The sequence below is a fragment of the Augochlora pura genome, chromosome 7, assembly GCF_028453695.1.
Source record: "Augochlora pura isolate Apur16 chromosome 7, APUR_v2.2.1, whole genome shotgun sequence".
NCBI lineage: Eukaryota > Metazoa > Arthropoda > Insecta > Hymenoptera > Halictidae > Augochlora > Augochlora pura.
This window is the reverse complement of record NC_135778.1, coordinates 12,544,802-12,561,410: the sequence shown is the minus strand read 5'-3', so window position 1 is coordinate 12,561,410 and position 16,609 is coordinate 12,544,802. Positions and strand designations below refer to the sequence as shown.

The 16,609-nt window shown below is 36.6% G+C and overlaps 1 protein-coding gene and 1 pseudogene across 1 annotated transcript in view; both read right to left on the bottom strand.

Moving 5' to 3' along the window:
• Positions 1-16,609, bottom strand: part of Ddr (discoidin domain-containing receptor 2) — a 385,161-nt gene that overhangs the window by 211,269 nt on the left and 157,283 nt on the right. The window contains exon 3 of the mRNA XM_078185212.1: positions 935-1,179. Coding sequence (XP_078041338.1) covers positions 935-1,115 — 181 coding nt within the window. The 5' untranslated portion in view covers positions 1,116-1,179. The remainder of the gene's footprint in view (positions 1-934; positions 1,180-16,609) is intronic.
• On the bottom strand, positions 9,105-9,617 carry LOC144473555 (histone-lysine N-methyltransferase SETMAR pseudogene; annotated as a pseudogene).

Sequence of the window (16,609 nt, the reverse complement as noted above, 5' to 3'; positions counted from 1 at the left end):
TTGCACTATTGCGTCTTTCAGAGCTACTTTAATTACGACTGTTTCGTCCTTAATTGTGCCCATAATTATAAAAGTGGTCTAAACCAAAATTGAAAAAAAAATGTGTTTATCAGTTATTTTACACCACATTATTTTAAACTAAATTTATTCAATGTAATTTTTGCGATATCGTCAAAAATGAACTATTAGACGGTGGTTGTAATTTCACAAGTAGATCGGAGGATAAGGGTATTGTTCACCAATTGATTGCAATTCTAAATCAGCGTATTTAACACGTTCCGTGCCACGTGTACCACCGAGGATACATACTTGCATGTTTATTTAATGGGCTAAAAAATAGTTTATAAGAAATCTAAAATTAAAGAATTAATTTCCACCACAAGAATGGTTCGTAATGAATTTCTTTTATTATTATATACGATTATTAATAATTACAGATAATATAGCAAGTTTTAGTGAAATAACAAATTACTAGAATGAAGAGTCGAGTAAAAATGACTCGGCATAGAACGCGTTAAATAAAAGTTAAAGAAATTATCAAGTACTTTTTAACCCATTGCACTCGAGTGGCGACTCTGAGGCGCCATTAAAATTGTTATGCCACGTTCTAAAATTATTTTTATAGATATCACCGAAGCTCAAATTTAGAAAGTTGTTAAAAGTGTAACTGTTATATGAGTTATGAGACTCGATTTACATGGAATGTACTTTGTTGTACAGAACGAAAGTGCTACGAGTCAGAAAAATTATTTCATGTTTGTAGTTGAAATGTCTTCGAGTGCAAAGGGTTAAATCGTGTTTCAAGTAATGACCAAGCGTTAATCTTTGCCCTAAACAAGATAAATGTGTTCCTACTCCGCGTCAAAAGTTGAAGTTGGAACGTCAGGGTAACGCGTGGAATCATTTGGTGGAATAGGTGGGGAGTTCGGCTTACCTAAGTCATAGCAGTGGCACCGTGTCAGGGACGAGAGAAGAAAAACGCCGATTAGAAGTCCTCGAAGGGAGTCTGGCACTGGTCTGTGTACGAGGACCGGCATGTTACTGGTGACCTGGGCCATCGGCACGCCGACAACTTGCTCCTCCTCATCACTAACTGTCGACAATCCTGACCGCATCGGTCATCAAGCACGTTCCTAGCATCGTGATGGCCGCAAGGTGGTGAGTGTTCTCGCCGATATCCTGTACATAGAGTAATCCACGTTAATCCTCGACAGACGTCTAGGAAACGTCGCTGATAGACAGTCTCAATTGGCTCCTCATAGAAATCACATCGTCGAACATAAGTCAGACGTCAACGCGAACGCGAGAGAAAAATACGACGCAGTCGCTATTTTAAAAAACTTCGAGAAACAGGTGAATCTTCATCTATTCTCATAAAAGTCGAATAAAAGCATTTAAACACGTTTATTATTTACTTTAGATTAGTGACCATATAGAGATCGCTTTACGATATTTCGTAAATAAGATTTTAAAAACTTGAACAGCCAAGTAAACATATAATTTCAACTCTTGTTAAACTATTAGGTTGGAAACTATGAAACGGGTGTTTTTGTTTAGTCTGTGTTCAGCTTCGGCACCCGTTTCATGGTCTCCAACCTAATATTTTCTAATTAACAACATTCTTTTAACCTCTTCAGGGATGAATTTTTATAGTAAGGAACAATCTATTTGTTTGTTCTTTATTTATCATCAATCTCATTTCATTGGATGAGATTTTGTTGATATTTCTGAGAGATTCTATAATAAATAGTTTTTCAACTGATTCTCCATTTTCTTTGCACTTAGAATAATTATAATTTTATGAAAACTAAACGTACATGTACGTAGCAGTATCCCTGAAAAGATTAAGTATTACAATAGCAAGTTTGACATTTTTATTTGATTTACGAAATAATTCTTTCTTCAAACATCGCATATTTCGGTTATGTATACTGGCAAATAAATTCGATGCAGTAATATAAATAATGCAAATTTATTTTATATAAACGTATATATATATATATATATATATATATATATATATATATATTATATATATATATATAGTATATATAGTTTATATATATATAGTTTATACGCCTATTTACTGTATAAGATTTTTTTGTAACGTAACAAAAATATGTGCCGAACATGATAACGAGATATCTCGTGACTCGTACGCAATGTGTTAACAGTTGCTATAGTTCAGAAAACTCGAGACGAGTTTCCCTTAAAGCGTTCACAGGAGTACAAGAAACACAAAAATGTTTTCCAAATGTGATTCCTGTGAAGGAGCGTTTTATATGTATATGGCTAGCGCGCCCTGATAGCAATTGCGTCCGCAGTTCATTTGCTTTCTAGGATATTCAACTCTAACACGGTTAGCTAGGAATCTACATATCTGTATCCACGTGTCTTCTACGGAGGACACTGGATTTTGTAACCGGATATTAGCCCAGAACCATGGCGAAAGCGGTCGCGGCAACGAGAAGCGTCGAACGATCTGGCAAAAGCGGAGTCGTGCGAATTTTTCCTTTGCAGCCGACGATTCTCGGGGCAGAAAATTAAAAATGCAAAGGAGCCGATGTAGCAATTAACGCCCGCGTTCGCGTCGCCTCGGTCACGTGTGTGCTCCCCAATTCCTGGAGCGGGATGATCACCCGAGACTCGCGCGAATATTGCATCGACGCCGCGCCGGTTGCGTCGAATATAGAATTTTAATTACAGCCTCGTTATTAATGAACGCCCCGAGTGAAAATGCTAAGAGACCGAGAGCCCGGCAGCGATCGCTGGATCACGGCTTGCAAATTTGTGCAGCCGCACGCTGTGATAGATGGGCAAACGGCATCACAAACGTACCCTCGCGTGTTCCCACTGCGGCTACGATACTCCGCCGTGTTTGATCTAACGTTTCGCTGTTCCCGCTGCGATAGGACAAACAATTTCTGTTTTTTGTTCACGCCGCTTCTGGATCCCCGCGATTCGCACACTCGAGATTTTTCGACGGTTAAATGCGCGATTTAACCCTTTGCGGACGAGAGGCGACAACCGGTTGCCACGGCGCGGCGTTTTGTTTGGCAGAAGGAGTGAGAGGCGATAGTCGGTGTTTATGTTAAGATAATTTGTATATAAATTATATGATTCTATATTATTAAATTTGTATTATATACAATTTAAGATAATTATATGTATATAATTGCATATAATCATATATAAATTATATTTGTATTATATACAAATTAAAATAATTTGTATACAAGACACTCGACACATCTGAGAAAATCGCCTCGTCCCGCTACCTCACTTGGTCGAAAAAGACGTCATCGGCTAAGAGTTAAGTTGAATGAGTGTTAAAAGTTTGTTGCGGAAACTGTTAGGTTATGCTATTTAGCGAATTGAGATATGTGGATATGGTAATTTGGGGAAATCTGATGGCTATACAGGGTGGTTCACAGAACCTTTTTACTTCCTATGACTTTCAATATATGCATTGCTAGAAGAAATTTTGTATACAAAAGTAGCATAATTTAAAAGGGTGCATTATGTAGTGCACTTATTGTTTTCTTTGGTGGAAGCAATTCGGAGATTTGGGGGTCGATTTCGTATAATTGAATAGAATGTTATGTTATTTTAGTTTCAGAATATGGTAAAATATCGAATTATAAAGGAAAAGGTATTGGCCTCTATTAGCTCTAAACCTAACAGCTAACGAGTAATTTCCTCTTATTCCTTGAAAATTTTCTTCACGTAATATTAAGTGGAGACTCAGCCTTATCACAGATTCACGCAGGACGGCGATATTACGTAACGAAAATTGATATTACGTGAAGAAAATTTTCATGAAATAAAGTGAAATTACTTGTCAGTTATTAGGTTTAGGGCTAATAGAGGTCAATACCTTTTTACTCACAATTCGATATTCTTCAATAGTTTGATGTCAAAAATATTCTATTAAGAAACAAAATTGACCTTCAAATCTCTGAACTGCCCCGGTTATAATGAAAAGAAAATGCACTATATACTCTCATTATTTAAACCATGAAATTTCTGCATGCAACATTTTTTCGTCTAACACATATTTTGGAAGCTATAAGAGGTGTAATGGCGTGGACCACCCTGTATAGTGTGTATTTGTATATAGCAGATAAACTGTCGATTTTACGCATATTTAATTATAACAAAAATATAGATTACTTTATGTAAATTCAGCAATTTTTCAAGAATGCTTTTTACACTCACTATAAATATAATTATTTACAATTCATTTTTCTTCTTTCGCAGCTCAGCCTGTTCCTCATCGCGCGTTTTCTCGTGGATTCGTGAACTTAACTCACGGTATTCGTTCGAAACTCCTAGGTATTCCACCCACGAGGCTCTAGGACAAGTTTGCGGACTATGTACAAACACGTATCAGCGTACCAGGGCAGCAAGAACCGAGCAGCACGCACGACAAAGCCGTAAACGCTAAACAATACGGTTGTAGCCCAAGGACAAGAAATAATTAGTCGCCCGTACAACTTTAATCCACATTACGACGGCATTGAAACCCTATGCGATGAATGAAATTTCGCCTCTCCTATTGCAGATTTAACCTGTGCTGACAATTAAAACGTTTCAACTAGCTGCAGGTACTTTGGGCACATTCTTAACCCTTTGCACTCCGCGCCATTTTGGATATTACTTACCAGCACTTATGAACTTTAATATTATATATAAATATGAATAAATATATATTTATATCATAGTATACGTTCGGATCAAAGTAAGATAGTATAATAATATTTGATTTATATGAATTTGTAGACATCAGGGAATGTTTGCAAAACATTTTGTTTCCTATAATTTTTCAATATAGCAATTTAACCCTTTGGTAAAGGGATAAACTCAGTTTTTTACTCCGATAGATATCTGAAATTTTTCACGCTTATTGTATTTTGAAAACAATAGAAAAATGGCTTCAGACTTTTCTTACAACTATGTAAATTTTAAATTATTGATTCGAAGAAATTAAAAAATATATAGTAGAATATTTGAATATTATTTATTAAATAGTGCGTAGAGCGTGAGAGGTTTGGAAGATTTAATAGTTTCTTATGATTTTGTAAATCCTAAATTATTGATTAAAAGAAATTAAAAAATATGTAGTAGGATATTTGAATAATATTTATTAAATAATACTTAGAACGTCACAGGCTTGTGAAATTTAATAGAGTTTCGCTAGTAGTACTGGAAGGTGTAACAAGTAGAATAGTTACGTCTATAGTCAGACACGTTGATTAGGCATAGAAGAAAAATATAGAAGTATTGCAACTGTACTATAGCTATTTATTAAATACCCAACTGTGTTTTAACTAAACTGTTCTTATAAAATAATAATTTATATCATTTCTGATACATACCGGGTGTTTATGAAATGCTAATCTCTATGAGAATTATTCCCAAAGCAGTGTAAAATTAATATAAAGCAACACATATCTCCACTAGATTCCCTTAACTTAACAATTAACTACGCAGTCCATAACTAATTTCTTAGCCGCATGAAACGAGAATTTACCTCGCATTGATGTTCTACTTCGTGAAAAATGTTCAAACACAATGCTCCAGTGATACGTTCGAATTTATTATTGTTCGATAATTTGTGTTACTTTCTTGATGTTTTCGACTGTACAGAATTTTCGTAATGATCGCACCGTGATCTACCCAGATGCGCTATACGTGACGGCAAAGTTCAACGCCGTTCAAGCGGTAAGAAGGCATCTCTGTTTTCCGTGTAACGTCTCAAGGATGCGGGGATCGGCCGCGTGTAGCATCTGATGTATAGCTATAGAATACGAAGACGCTCGTAAAGCCGTCAGAAACAAGTGTTACGCCCTGTATTGAGGTTGTAAGATATTGCGGTATGCATGTTCTGGAACCTATAATGGAAGTTTCGGATCGAACGCTTTGAATAGCCGATCACGTGGCCGCTTGCAGAAAATTACATTGCACGTCCCGTCGTTCGGCGAAACTGACCTTCGCAAATCCGTACCACGTGGAACGAACACGAGATTTTCGTTAATGGAAATCACACAACGGATCGGCATCGTTATCTTGAATAGTTCGTCCAAAGAGAATCGTGTTTTCATATCGTGACGTGTTCCTGAACGTAGCATGCTTAAAAGGGGATCAAAAACTCACCACAGAATATTGAACTTGTATATTGAATTTTTGCATTGGTAGGTAGACAGTATTTTCTAAATAAATATATCTTTACTAAGAAAATAATATTTATTAGGTAAGTTGTCAGGAGACCTCAGAAATTAATTACACACGCTGGTTCAAGACGAATTTTAATAATTTTTCTGTCACGAGCATGAATTATTATCTTTGAACCACTTTTGTCCTCGCATATGTACTGCATATTATGTACTGTAAAAGTGAAGTGTTATAATTAGAGTACTTATCGTAAGATATAAAGAAAACTAAAATAAAAGTTGTATCACTAGCAGTTTTCTATTAACGCATCGAAATAGCAACAGATTTTAACTTGAATCTTGAACATAGGAGAATGGAAAATGTAAATTACGATATTTCATATGTAACATATGATTAAATTTGCTAATGTTTCCGATTTAAACTGTACGAATTACATTTAAATGTGACGGACGAAAGCTGCTTAAAATGTACAGCGTATCTATAGTTGGAAATTACAAACCGCACGACTAAGTATTAACAGCTTGCCTGCTTAAAACGTATTAATTAGATATTTCTTGTTACAGATTTCACTGAATTTCGATTAATTTTCATTCGCGTTGGTTGCCTGGCTGTTGTTCCATCGGATTTATGCTGTATAAGCGGGATTCAACTAGTGTACCATAAACAATGCCACCTGTTCGTTGCTCTGATATCAGTTCTTATTACATACTGATCGTACCTACTATTTTAATGATTTTAGTTATGTTATTATTAGTTATTATATGGTTATTATTAGCTATTATACAGATATATTATATAATTATATTATTTAGTTATTATTAGCTATTGTGTAGTTATATTATTTAGTTATTATTAGCTATTATATAGTTATATTATTTTGTTGTTATTAGATATTATATAGTTATATTATTTTGTTGTTATTATTAGCTATTATACAGTTATATTACATAATTATTTCCTTGCTGTCACACCGCAGTTACATTTACTAAGAACAATGTCTGCAATCATTCGCACCGAAAATTCGTTTTCGATGCATATCTTGTCGAGTGTTCAGCGACAGACATTATGACAATTTGTTGGGCCATGAACTACTCATCGGCACTGTCTTGCCAGCAGAATATTTTCGTGACGCGCCTTGCGAACACGAGCGGAGTGGAATAAATTGTGTAACTCGAAAGTGAGCCGCGCGAGTCGTTTAGAGGGGGCGACTTGTTCGATTAACATTTCAACGAAGCCGAGATTTATTGCAAACAGGAAAGACCGGATGGTGAATTACGAGCTCGAATAAATTTTCCGCTAATACACCGGCGGAATAAATTTTAGATAAACAGCGACCGCTTTAAATGCTCGCCGGTCTCGGCGACGTTATACCGCACACCGGCACGATGTAATAATGATTGCGAAAAGGAGCAGCGAACTCTAAAAACGGGGCAGATGGGAATAAACCGGCGCGGCCCGTTCGGAATGCAACTGGGTCAGAGCATAGACGAACGGTTCGATGGTAATGAATTTCGAAGACAGGATTTCCGAAAATTTACCATAAATAACGGACCACTGAATCTGATCAACTGATACAAGACACTTCACTTTATTAACCTATTTAACGGTAGAATCGCTGACGTATTTGACTACGAAATTATTCTCTGCTGATCCGTTTATGTAACAGCTTGTAAAGAGGACGACGCGATGAACGATTAAATACATTCCAGTTGATTCTAGTACGAAATTCCATGGAGCAATAAAGCGCAGGAATTATTGATTCGATTAAAGATTGAGTTAAATGTCATTGAATAAGCGGTGACGAACATGAACGACGTTTTCAATTTATAATCCAATTTACGAACTTCGGACGTCTTTCTCGCTGACGTCGCGTTGTTAATTGACTCGTGTCGGCATGAATAATTGGGCTATGCTACACGAACAATTTCTTAACGATGTTTTCCCACTTCTATTTGTCGGTCAAAGCGTAGAAATCCATGGGTACGTTCAATTTCATTAGCAACAGAAAAGTTTCGATACGTTTCGAAAGTCGATATTTGATTGACTTTTGTAAAAACAGTTGGCCGTTCTCTTTTTTTCGCGCGGAAAAAAATTCGCCGCTGTTTGCCGAAACGATTTTTGTGCGAAGGCTTTTTCACTCTTATCGAAATGGTACCCCAAAGGCACCGCTTTTAAAAAAAGGGAGAATGTAGAATTCTCTGGGTGTATATTCGATTTCCCTGTGTGCCCGGTTTGTCTTTGATTCTTTTGTGCGCGTGGGCACGGTGCTCTTGTTTCGTGTGAGCCGAAAGTGAATGCGCCCAGTGAAAAGAAATAAATGACGAACAAATCAAATACTTTCGAAAATTTAAGTTTCGAAATTTATGAGAAATTTTGTACAGAATTCAAAATGTTAAAGAAAATCATTACTTTACATCCAGAATGTAATATATTAAGTTGGGGAGAAAGAAATCCATTATTTTTACGTGAACTTCAAGACTTTATTTAACATGTTTCCGATTGTTCGATTTAGGTCAAATATGCACCGTTTTGTTCTATATTTTGTTGCCATTTTAAAGGTACCTTCAAGTCTTGGCCCCTATGAGCAAAAAACACTTGCAATCGACTTTCACAATCTTCTCTCGAATTTCTTGTCACTAAGGAATTTTGCAATGCAAGATGAACATGGTAATCGCTTGGTGCCAGGTCTGGACTATATGGTGGATGCATCAAAACGTCCCAGCCAAGCTCCTGAATTTTCTGACGAGCAACTATAGACGTGTGTGGCCTGGCGTTGCTTGATGGCACACAACACCTCTCCTGTTGGCCAATACTGGCCGTTTCTGGTCAATCGCTAGCTTCAAACGGTCCAGTTGATGACAGTAGACATCCGAATTTAGTGTTTGACCATACGGAAGCAACTCATAATAAATGATTTCTTTCCAGTCCCATCAAATGCACAGCAGAATCTTCTTGGCTGTTAGTCCTGGTTTGGCCACCGTCTGACCTGCTTCACCAGGCTTTGACCATGAACATTTTCGCACAATGTTGTCGTATGTGATCCATTTCTCATCCCCAGTCACCATGCGTTCAAGGAATGGGTCGTTCTCATTCCGTTTGGCCAAGGCATCGCAGATGTAAATTCTAACCACCATGGTTTCTCGTGTTAATTGATGTGGCACCCAAATGTCGAGCTTCTTTTTAAATCCAGCTTTATACAAAGGGTTTAAAACCGTTTCATGGTCGATCTTTAGCTCCCGGACGATGCTACGACTTCTAACATGCCGGTCAACTTCGATTATTTCTGTGATTTTGTCAACATTTTCTATGACAGGCCTACCTGTACGAGGCGCATCTTTAACATCAAAAATACCTGAACAGAATCGACGAAACCCAAATTGCGCGTAATTGACTGTTGCAGTATCGGGACCATAAACACCATTCACAATTTCAACCGTTTGCATTTTCACCTTTATCAAAGAAAAATTGTAAAATGTACCGAATTTTCTCTATGTCGACTTCCATTTTTAACACCCTGCAGCTCGCAACTGAATGGACCAAACAAGAAACAGAAAAAGAATTTTTGTAGTGAAAAATGTCACCTTTCCAACGAATATAAATGTGAAATTGTTTGATCAATACTTTAACAGATATCGATCACTACAGCCGTCTACCGAAAACGTAATGGATTTCTTTTTTCGCAAGCTAATATATTTTCGATTATTGTGTATTTTTAGAAAACTCATAAAAGGATAGAGAACGGGGTAAAAATACTGAGAACTTCCAATTCTGAAACTATTTGGGTATGCGAACGTTTTGCATACAGCTACGCTTAACAAATCGATATAATGTAATGTCAGTAAACATTGACAACGGTATAATATTACCTGTTTCCAGTAATGACTTCACATAAATTTGTAACTAGACAATAGGACTGTTGAAAGTTTAATAATTCTACGACGATGGACAAATGTTTACAGGCGGTGTTAGTGAATAATAGCCAGACGCATTAGTCAAGCTCTATTTAATTATAGTCGCGTCCTATAAATTTCCTATTTTGATATACAATGAATTGCAATTTGAATTCTTGATTTATTCCCACGTACATGCAGTTATTATGTATTAGATCAAATTATGTCTCCAAGAAGATTCATTTTAGTGCAAAGCGTCGGATGATCTGCATTCATGACTACAATATTTAAACATTTCACTTGTATATCTTTTGGCTAAAAATGCCTAATAATGTTCGATACGCATTGATAAATAAAAATTTTAATCTATCACGAGGTATTAATATTGTCAATGATTCTACATATCTCACTTGCATTCGCAACTTACAAAAAAGTACGCACGACATACTTTAACCCTTTGCATTCGAGTGGTAACTCTGAGGCACCACTCAAGATTGCTACATGATATTATAATACAATTTTTACATTGTCGAATCTGTTCACTTTTAAAATATTGTTAAGACTATATAGCTGTTACATAGATTGCATTTCGTATGCACAAATTGCACCAATGATTTGTATGAAATTAAAATACTATAGGTCGGAGGATTTGGAGTTAAAATAGCGTCGAGTCCAAAGGGATAACCTTGTAAATGTCGGATATGAACGTCATTAGTAATATTTCTATATACCTTGAAATATCAATTTATTTTCTTAAACAAATAATACTAAATATGAATTAGATTTCTTAATTTTTCGTAACGCTACGTCTATTACTCGGCTAATTATAAAATAATCAAAGTTGCGCTTGAATGCAGTACATTCAATTTTCAAAGTGCCAAACTCGACTTCTATTGGTAGCAATAGTTCCCGTTACCGAAACGCGGGGCAAGAAGCATTAAAAGATCTTTAAATTCGAAAAATCGGCAGCCCCGAAATCCCGGTACGAAAAGTCCAATCGTATTAGGTTCACCGCGGAGCACCATTAGCCCAAAAACGTTGAAGCAGCCTCCTCAGCAATCTCGTCGGATCACGGCTCGGTTCCGAACAAACTTAGCCTGCGATCCGTATAGCCGGGGTCCATCATAAATCTAAATCCCAAGGCATAACAATTTAAAAAGAAAAAAGAATAGCGGGGCCGGAGTAACAGCACGGTGGAAGCAGACTGCGCGCGGAGTGGACCGAACCGGGAGGGGGTGGTGGTGGATCGTCGCAGCTTTTGTGCGGGCTCGATAGCCCGTGCCGGGCAAACAAGCCTACGGGACACAAAACAGGGTCTACGATGCGGAAGCGAGCCCGGGGTTCCGTCCAATGGACTTTCCTCCGTCCGTTCACGGGATGTCGAGCACCGTCATTACGTCGTATGCAGACGAGGCAGCGCGGCGTCGCGCGCGGTGCCGGGCCGAGTCGCGTCGCGTCGCGGAGAGAACAAGGTGGAAAGATAGAGGAGAAACAGGCACAGAGGCCAAGAATACGCGAAAGGAGGCGAGCCGAACGGAAGGATTTTCGGATGCAAATTTTATTCCGTTTCTTTCCTAGCGGCCGCACCTACCGCCGCGCCCCGTCTCTCCGCGGAGCCCTCATGCCCGAAGAGTCACTTCCTCCTCCCATCGAGCCAGCCTTTTTCCACCGGCTTTTTCTGTCCTTCCGACTTGCCGGTTCCTTTAACCCCTGTCTCCTTTTTCGAACGATCCCGCAGGATCCTTTACGCGTCGCCGAGCAGCCCGACAGAGTTATCGCGGGCTGTTTTTCGCGGGAACTGCTCGCGCGACCGGGTGTCCCACCGTAGCCTGGACGATCGCGAAAAACGCGACAGACACCGCCGGAGCTACGGAGGAGCTAATGAATTCCGACGGGTTCCGGGCTTGAACTCCGACCCGGGAATCAACTGCAGCTACTGTCCAGGATCAAGAAAGATTTCCGATGCTCGACCCATCCGCTGGGACCGGCAGCCCAGCGAAACGACTCTGTCTTCCGGAGACAATTGTCGATCCGGGGAAATAAGTGGGGCCGGGTCGAGTGTCTTTCGGGGAACCGGCTGGCGCGACGCGGATCTCGTTAAACAGTGCTGTCCGCCAGGCGAGACTACGATGTAATCTTGGAGAAACATCGGGGACATCCTGTCTTCGAGAGCCTGTGATCGGCAGTTGATTCGAAACTTCCCGAAATGCCCGTATGAGGGAAGTAGATAGTTGAGGCTCCTTTAGCAATTGGGACATTGACAAGATGGAGACCAAAGAGACAAGAAGGTTTCTAAACAGTACAAGAATAGAAAGTTGGTCATTATGATTATGCCAGAATGAATAGTTTTAGGTTAGATTGTTTCATGTGTGTCTAAAATTCGGAATTTTATTTGTTAAAAAAGCTACTCCCGGTCGATCACACCGTCGATTTAAATATCTAAATTCTACTCCTTTTCCTTTCGCATTACTGTATAAATAGAACGTCATTTCGCGATCACGCTATTGTTTGCCATAGTGCGCGTGCATCTACCATTTGACTTTTATATCATTAACCCTTTCGATCCAACGGGAGTATGTATACGCTCTGGAAAAGTGGGCGCTGAGGTACGAAGAGCGTACATGTACATTCATGCCATATAGAGTTTACATTAGATACTTTTGTTAAATAATAATAAATTTATAATATAAAATTAATTTTATATTTTAGAAAGTAAACCAATATTACTAAATAGAATAAATGTAATTGTAAAATTATACAACATCAAACGAATTCTACTTACTTGTTAGCATTCCGTACCTCAGTGTCAACTACTCAGTAATGCGCTGTGTAGCGAAAGGGTTAAGCTTATAATCGTGATCTCTATGCTTGAAGCTATCATTGCAGCCTCATAATTGCAATAGAACACTCAATACAGTTTATCAGATACATCTGCCATCCCGTTCATTTTATTAAATCTCATTTGTATTATCCTGTCGCTGATGATGAACGAATTCGTATTTATAAGATAGAATTTAATCAAATCCCATAGATTCTGTAGAGGATCCGAGAGAAAGGATGTGAAGCAATACCTGCAGATAATTTAAACACAGTTATGCAAACAATAAAAGAACGTTATCAGAAATGTTTAGAATGTAATGGAGAAGCGTTTGAACATCTTCTTCAATAAAGACATTTTTTTTAAATATCTCGAGATCTAATAATTTTTATGCCATGGTTACCCCAATTATTTTTTACGTAAAATGAACAGAAGAATCGATCTGTGTAAAAAGAACATGCATTTTTATTTAAAGAAATGATGTAATTGTTAGATGTGCATGCAGTACTGCATCTAAAAAAAATTTAATGTCCTACAGATGTAGTGCTCTTCGAATCATTTATCTTTCACCTTTGGCATTTTTTTATAAATACAATAATAACGGAGTTATGACTTGTAACAATTGCGTGGACCATCGTGTATAGTAGAGATACACCCTTCACACACATTCAACATTCTTATTTCTTCCGTCTTCCAGACATCTGTGTAATTGTTCATAAACTAGTTTGCCCCTAACCACATCCTCAACGCATTTAGTTGAATATGATCTAGTGTAAAGAAAGAAAGAAATATCTAAATAGCTCGTGGATACGGTAATTGCTGCAGAACATTTTTCTATTGCATAAAGATCCGCATTGCGCTTAACAATTTGGTTCAGTCGGTTTTGGATTAGCTAGGTCACGATACTTATGTTAAGTTTGGGTTACTTAGCTTGCGTTAATTAGATTGTGTTACGTGCAACTTAGTTTACGCTGTTCAGGTGCTGGTTGGTTAGTTTGCAGTAATTATATCGCATTATGGCTGTGTTAATCAATTTACGTTCACTGCGGCTTTTGTTAAAAGAATTGATTAACTCTCGACCGCCTCTGTTCCAAGAAAATTTGAAGTTGACGATAAATTTACATCTTTAGTGTGTTTAAATAATTATTTACTACGTGTTTAAATAATTATGGCACTATCATCACTATATGGAATTAATTTAATTTTTTGGTGGCAAATAGTTTTCTGCTTTTGTTCCCATTATTTTGCGCTTCATACTTTTCATGTTCTTTCGATATATATATTTCTTCGTATAATATTTTCTTTCATCTTCAACTTTATAGCTCTTTTTCTTTCTGCTGCGTTTTCTACAGTATCTCATATTTCCTTGTCTTCTTCTCAGTTACTTCTAATTTACGCTGTCCTATTTTTAATATTTTTTATTTTCTCCATTCTCATGAAGCTATTGTAAATGTTACTTGGCGAGTTTACCTTTTACCTTCCCATTGTGGTGTATTCGAAACATTTAAAAAATTCTTAATTACTATATTATTTTCCTTATTACCAATGGATTGTGTTTCTTCAATTTTAAAGTCTATTTTTAACAAAATTCGATTTATTTAAGAATAATGTCTATGTATTTTATAATAACTGCTTTTATGTTATTTACTAATTCATATGACCACGAGACATTATACAATTATACTAATATACATATATAATAATGTAAATGAAGAATTAATACCGCTGTAAGATCAAATTAGTTATTGTTGTACACAAGTCAATCACTATGAAGAAGCAATATAATAACATATCGCCATTCTTTAGTCAAATAACTTTGTTTTGTAAACTTTGTAGCATATATTATACATATATAATAATTATTTAAATAGTTACAGTTTTTATTAATACTAAACCTACCATGCGCGTTCAAATGACCGTTTTTGAAATTTCGTTTAGAATTTCTCGTATACAACGTTACTGTATCACCATGTAGCTTCTTGACTTTTCCTATAACATACATACAGCCCATTTATCAATATTCACAATTTTCTTTATTGCTTACTTTCCAAAAAAAATTTATAGCATGTCTAGTCTACCACGAGCGATCATTTGACCATTTAAAAAATTCATGTTATTTACGACTATATTCTTCGATAAGCGCACTCCAGAAATTGTTTTACGAGTCTACAATGTATTTGTGGATCTACAGTGTAGAAAAACGCGCGATTGGAAGAAATGCATAGCGTTCTTCATACGACAATACTGTAAGCGTTCTCTGAGATGGTCGCTGATCAGGCGGCGTACTGCTTATGTCTCGGTGATAAGAGGTCTATCTTTGGGAGATGAGATGGTTCGTCGATGGGAGGAGAAAGATGACACTATCTCTTTTTCGAAGAGAAAGAGTCATTCGAATAAAGATCTTTGCCAAAGAAGCAGCCAACCTAATTTCACACCTTGTGTCTTCTACAATACGGTCTTGCGATCCGAAAAAAAGCATCAAAATTTCACAGTGTGTTATAGAAGTTATTACGTGGTATAAATAAGTGATAGTTTCGACAAAGTCAACAGAGCTAACAATATTTTGTGATATGATTTACAATTTTTTGTATTTCTGGTCTCAATATTTTGCCCTGTTTGATTTATGTTTTTATATTTTAGTTTGTACTTTTTTTACTTGGATTCTATATAAAGAAACGATAGGTCAAGTAATATCGAGGCAAGAATTTTTATTTCTATTGGCAGAAGAGCTTGGGACCGAATATCAGAATGAGAGACAGCTAAGCAAAGAATGTTCATCAAAAACAATAATAAACACAGCTAAAGGTTCTTCTGGACGGAAATCTTGTCAAATAAGATATTGTAAAGTCAATAAGAGTCCGATTTGAATAACTTGAAATTTCAATTTTCACTTTCAAGAAGCTGTAACTTTTTTTCCAAAAATGTAAGACAATAGGGCTTAGCAGGTTTTAAAGGGTAAAGTCTCTACTTTAATGTGTGCCTACTGATTTTTAATGTCAAAATTTGTATAAAATATAAAAAATACGTATGTGGAAAATGTGCAATACAAAATGCCGTAATTTGTAAAAAATGTGATGAAAGGTAAATAAAACTTTCTAAATAGGAAAGCGGGGAGCGGGTTTATATCGTAGCACTAGAAAAATATTTTGTTTACTATCCAATGAAGCGGTCATTTGATCGCTCATGGTAGGAGTAGTTATACATGAAATGTCGGTAGGTTTAGTGTTAACTTAATATATCCAAAAGTTGTCGACGACTATAGTTACGGTTTTGAAAGAGCAAAATATGAAAATATCTTGATTTCTTAGTCAAATAATTTCGTTTCGTAAACTTTGGAGCATACATCATACATAGGTAATGATTATATGAATTTTTACAGTTACTATTAACTTAATATATCCAAAAGTTATCGATCACTATAGTTGTTATTATAGATCAAGCTACGTTGTAATTAGTTTTTATTTTATTTACGCATTTACAAACCATAAATTGGAATAAACTATGATTTATTCTGAATATATTTTATTAAGTGAAAAAAGCATTATCTTATATTTTCTAATTTAGTTAACAACTGTACACGCTACCCTATACAATATTATCGACTATTACAGTTTCCATTACACAATACCATTAATCTGATATAGTGTTTCAATAACTGTTCGACCCAATAATACCACGGCCACTACAATAAAACAAATAAACATCTAAGCTTGACAAATTAAGAGCT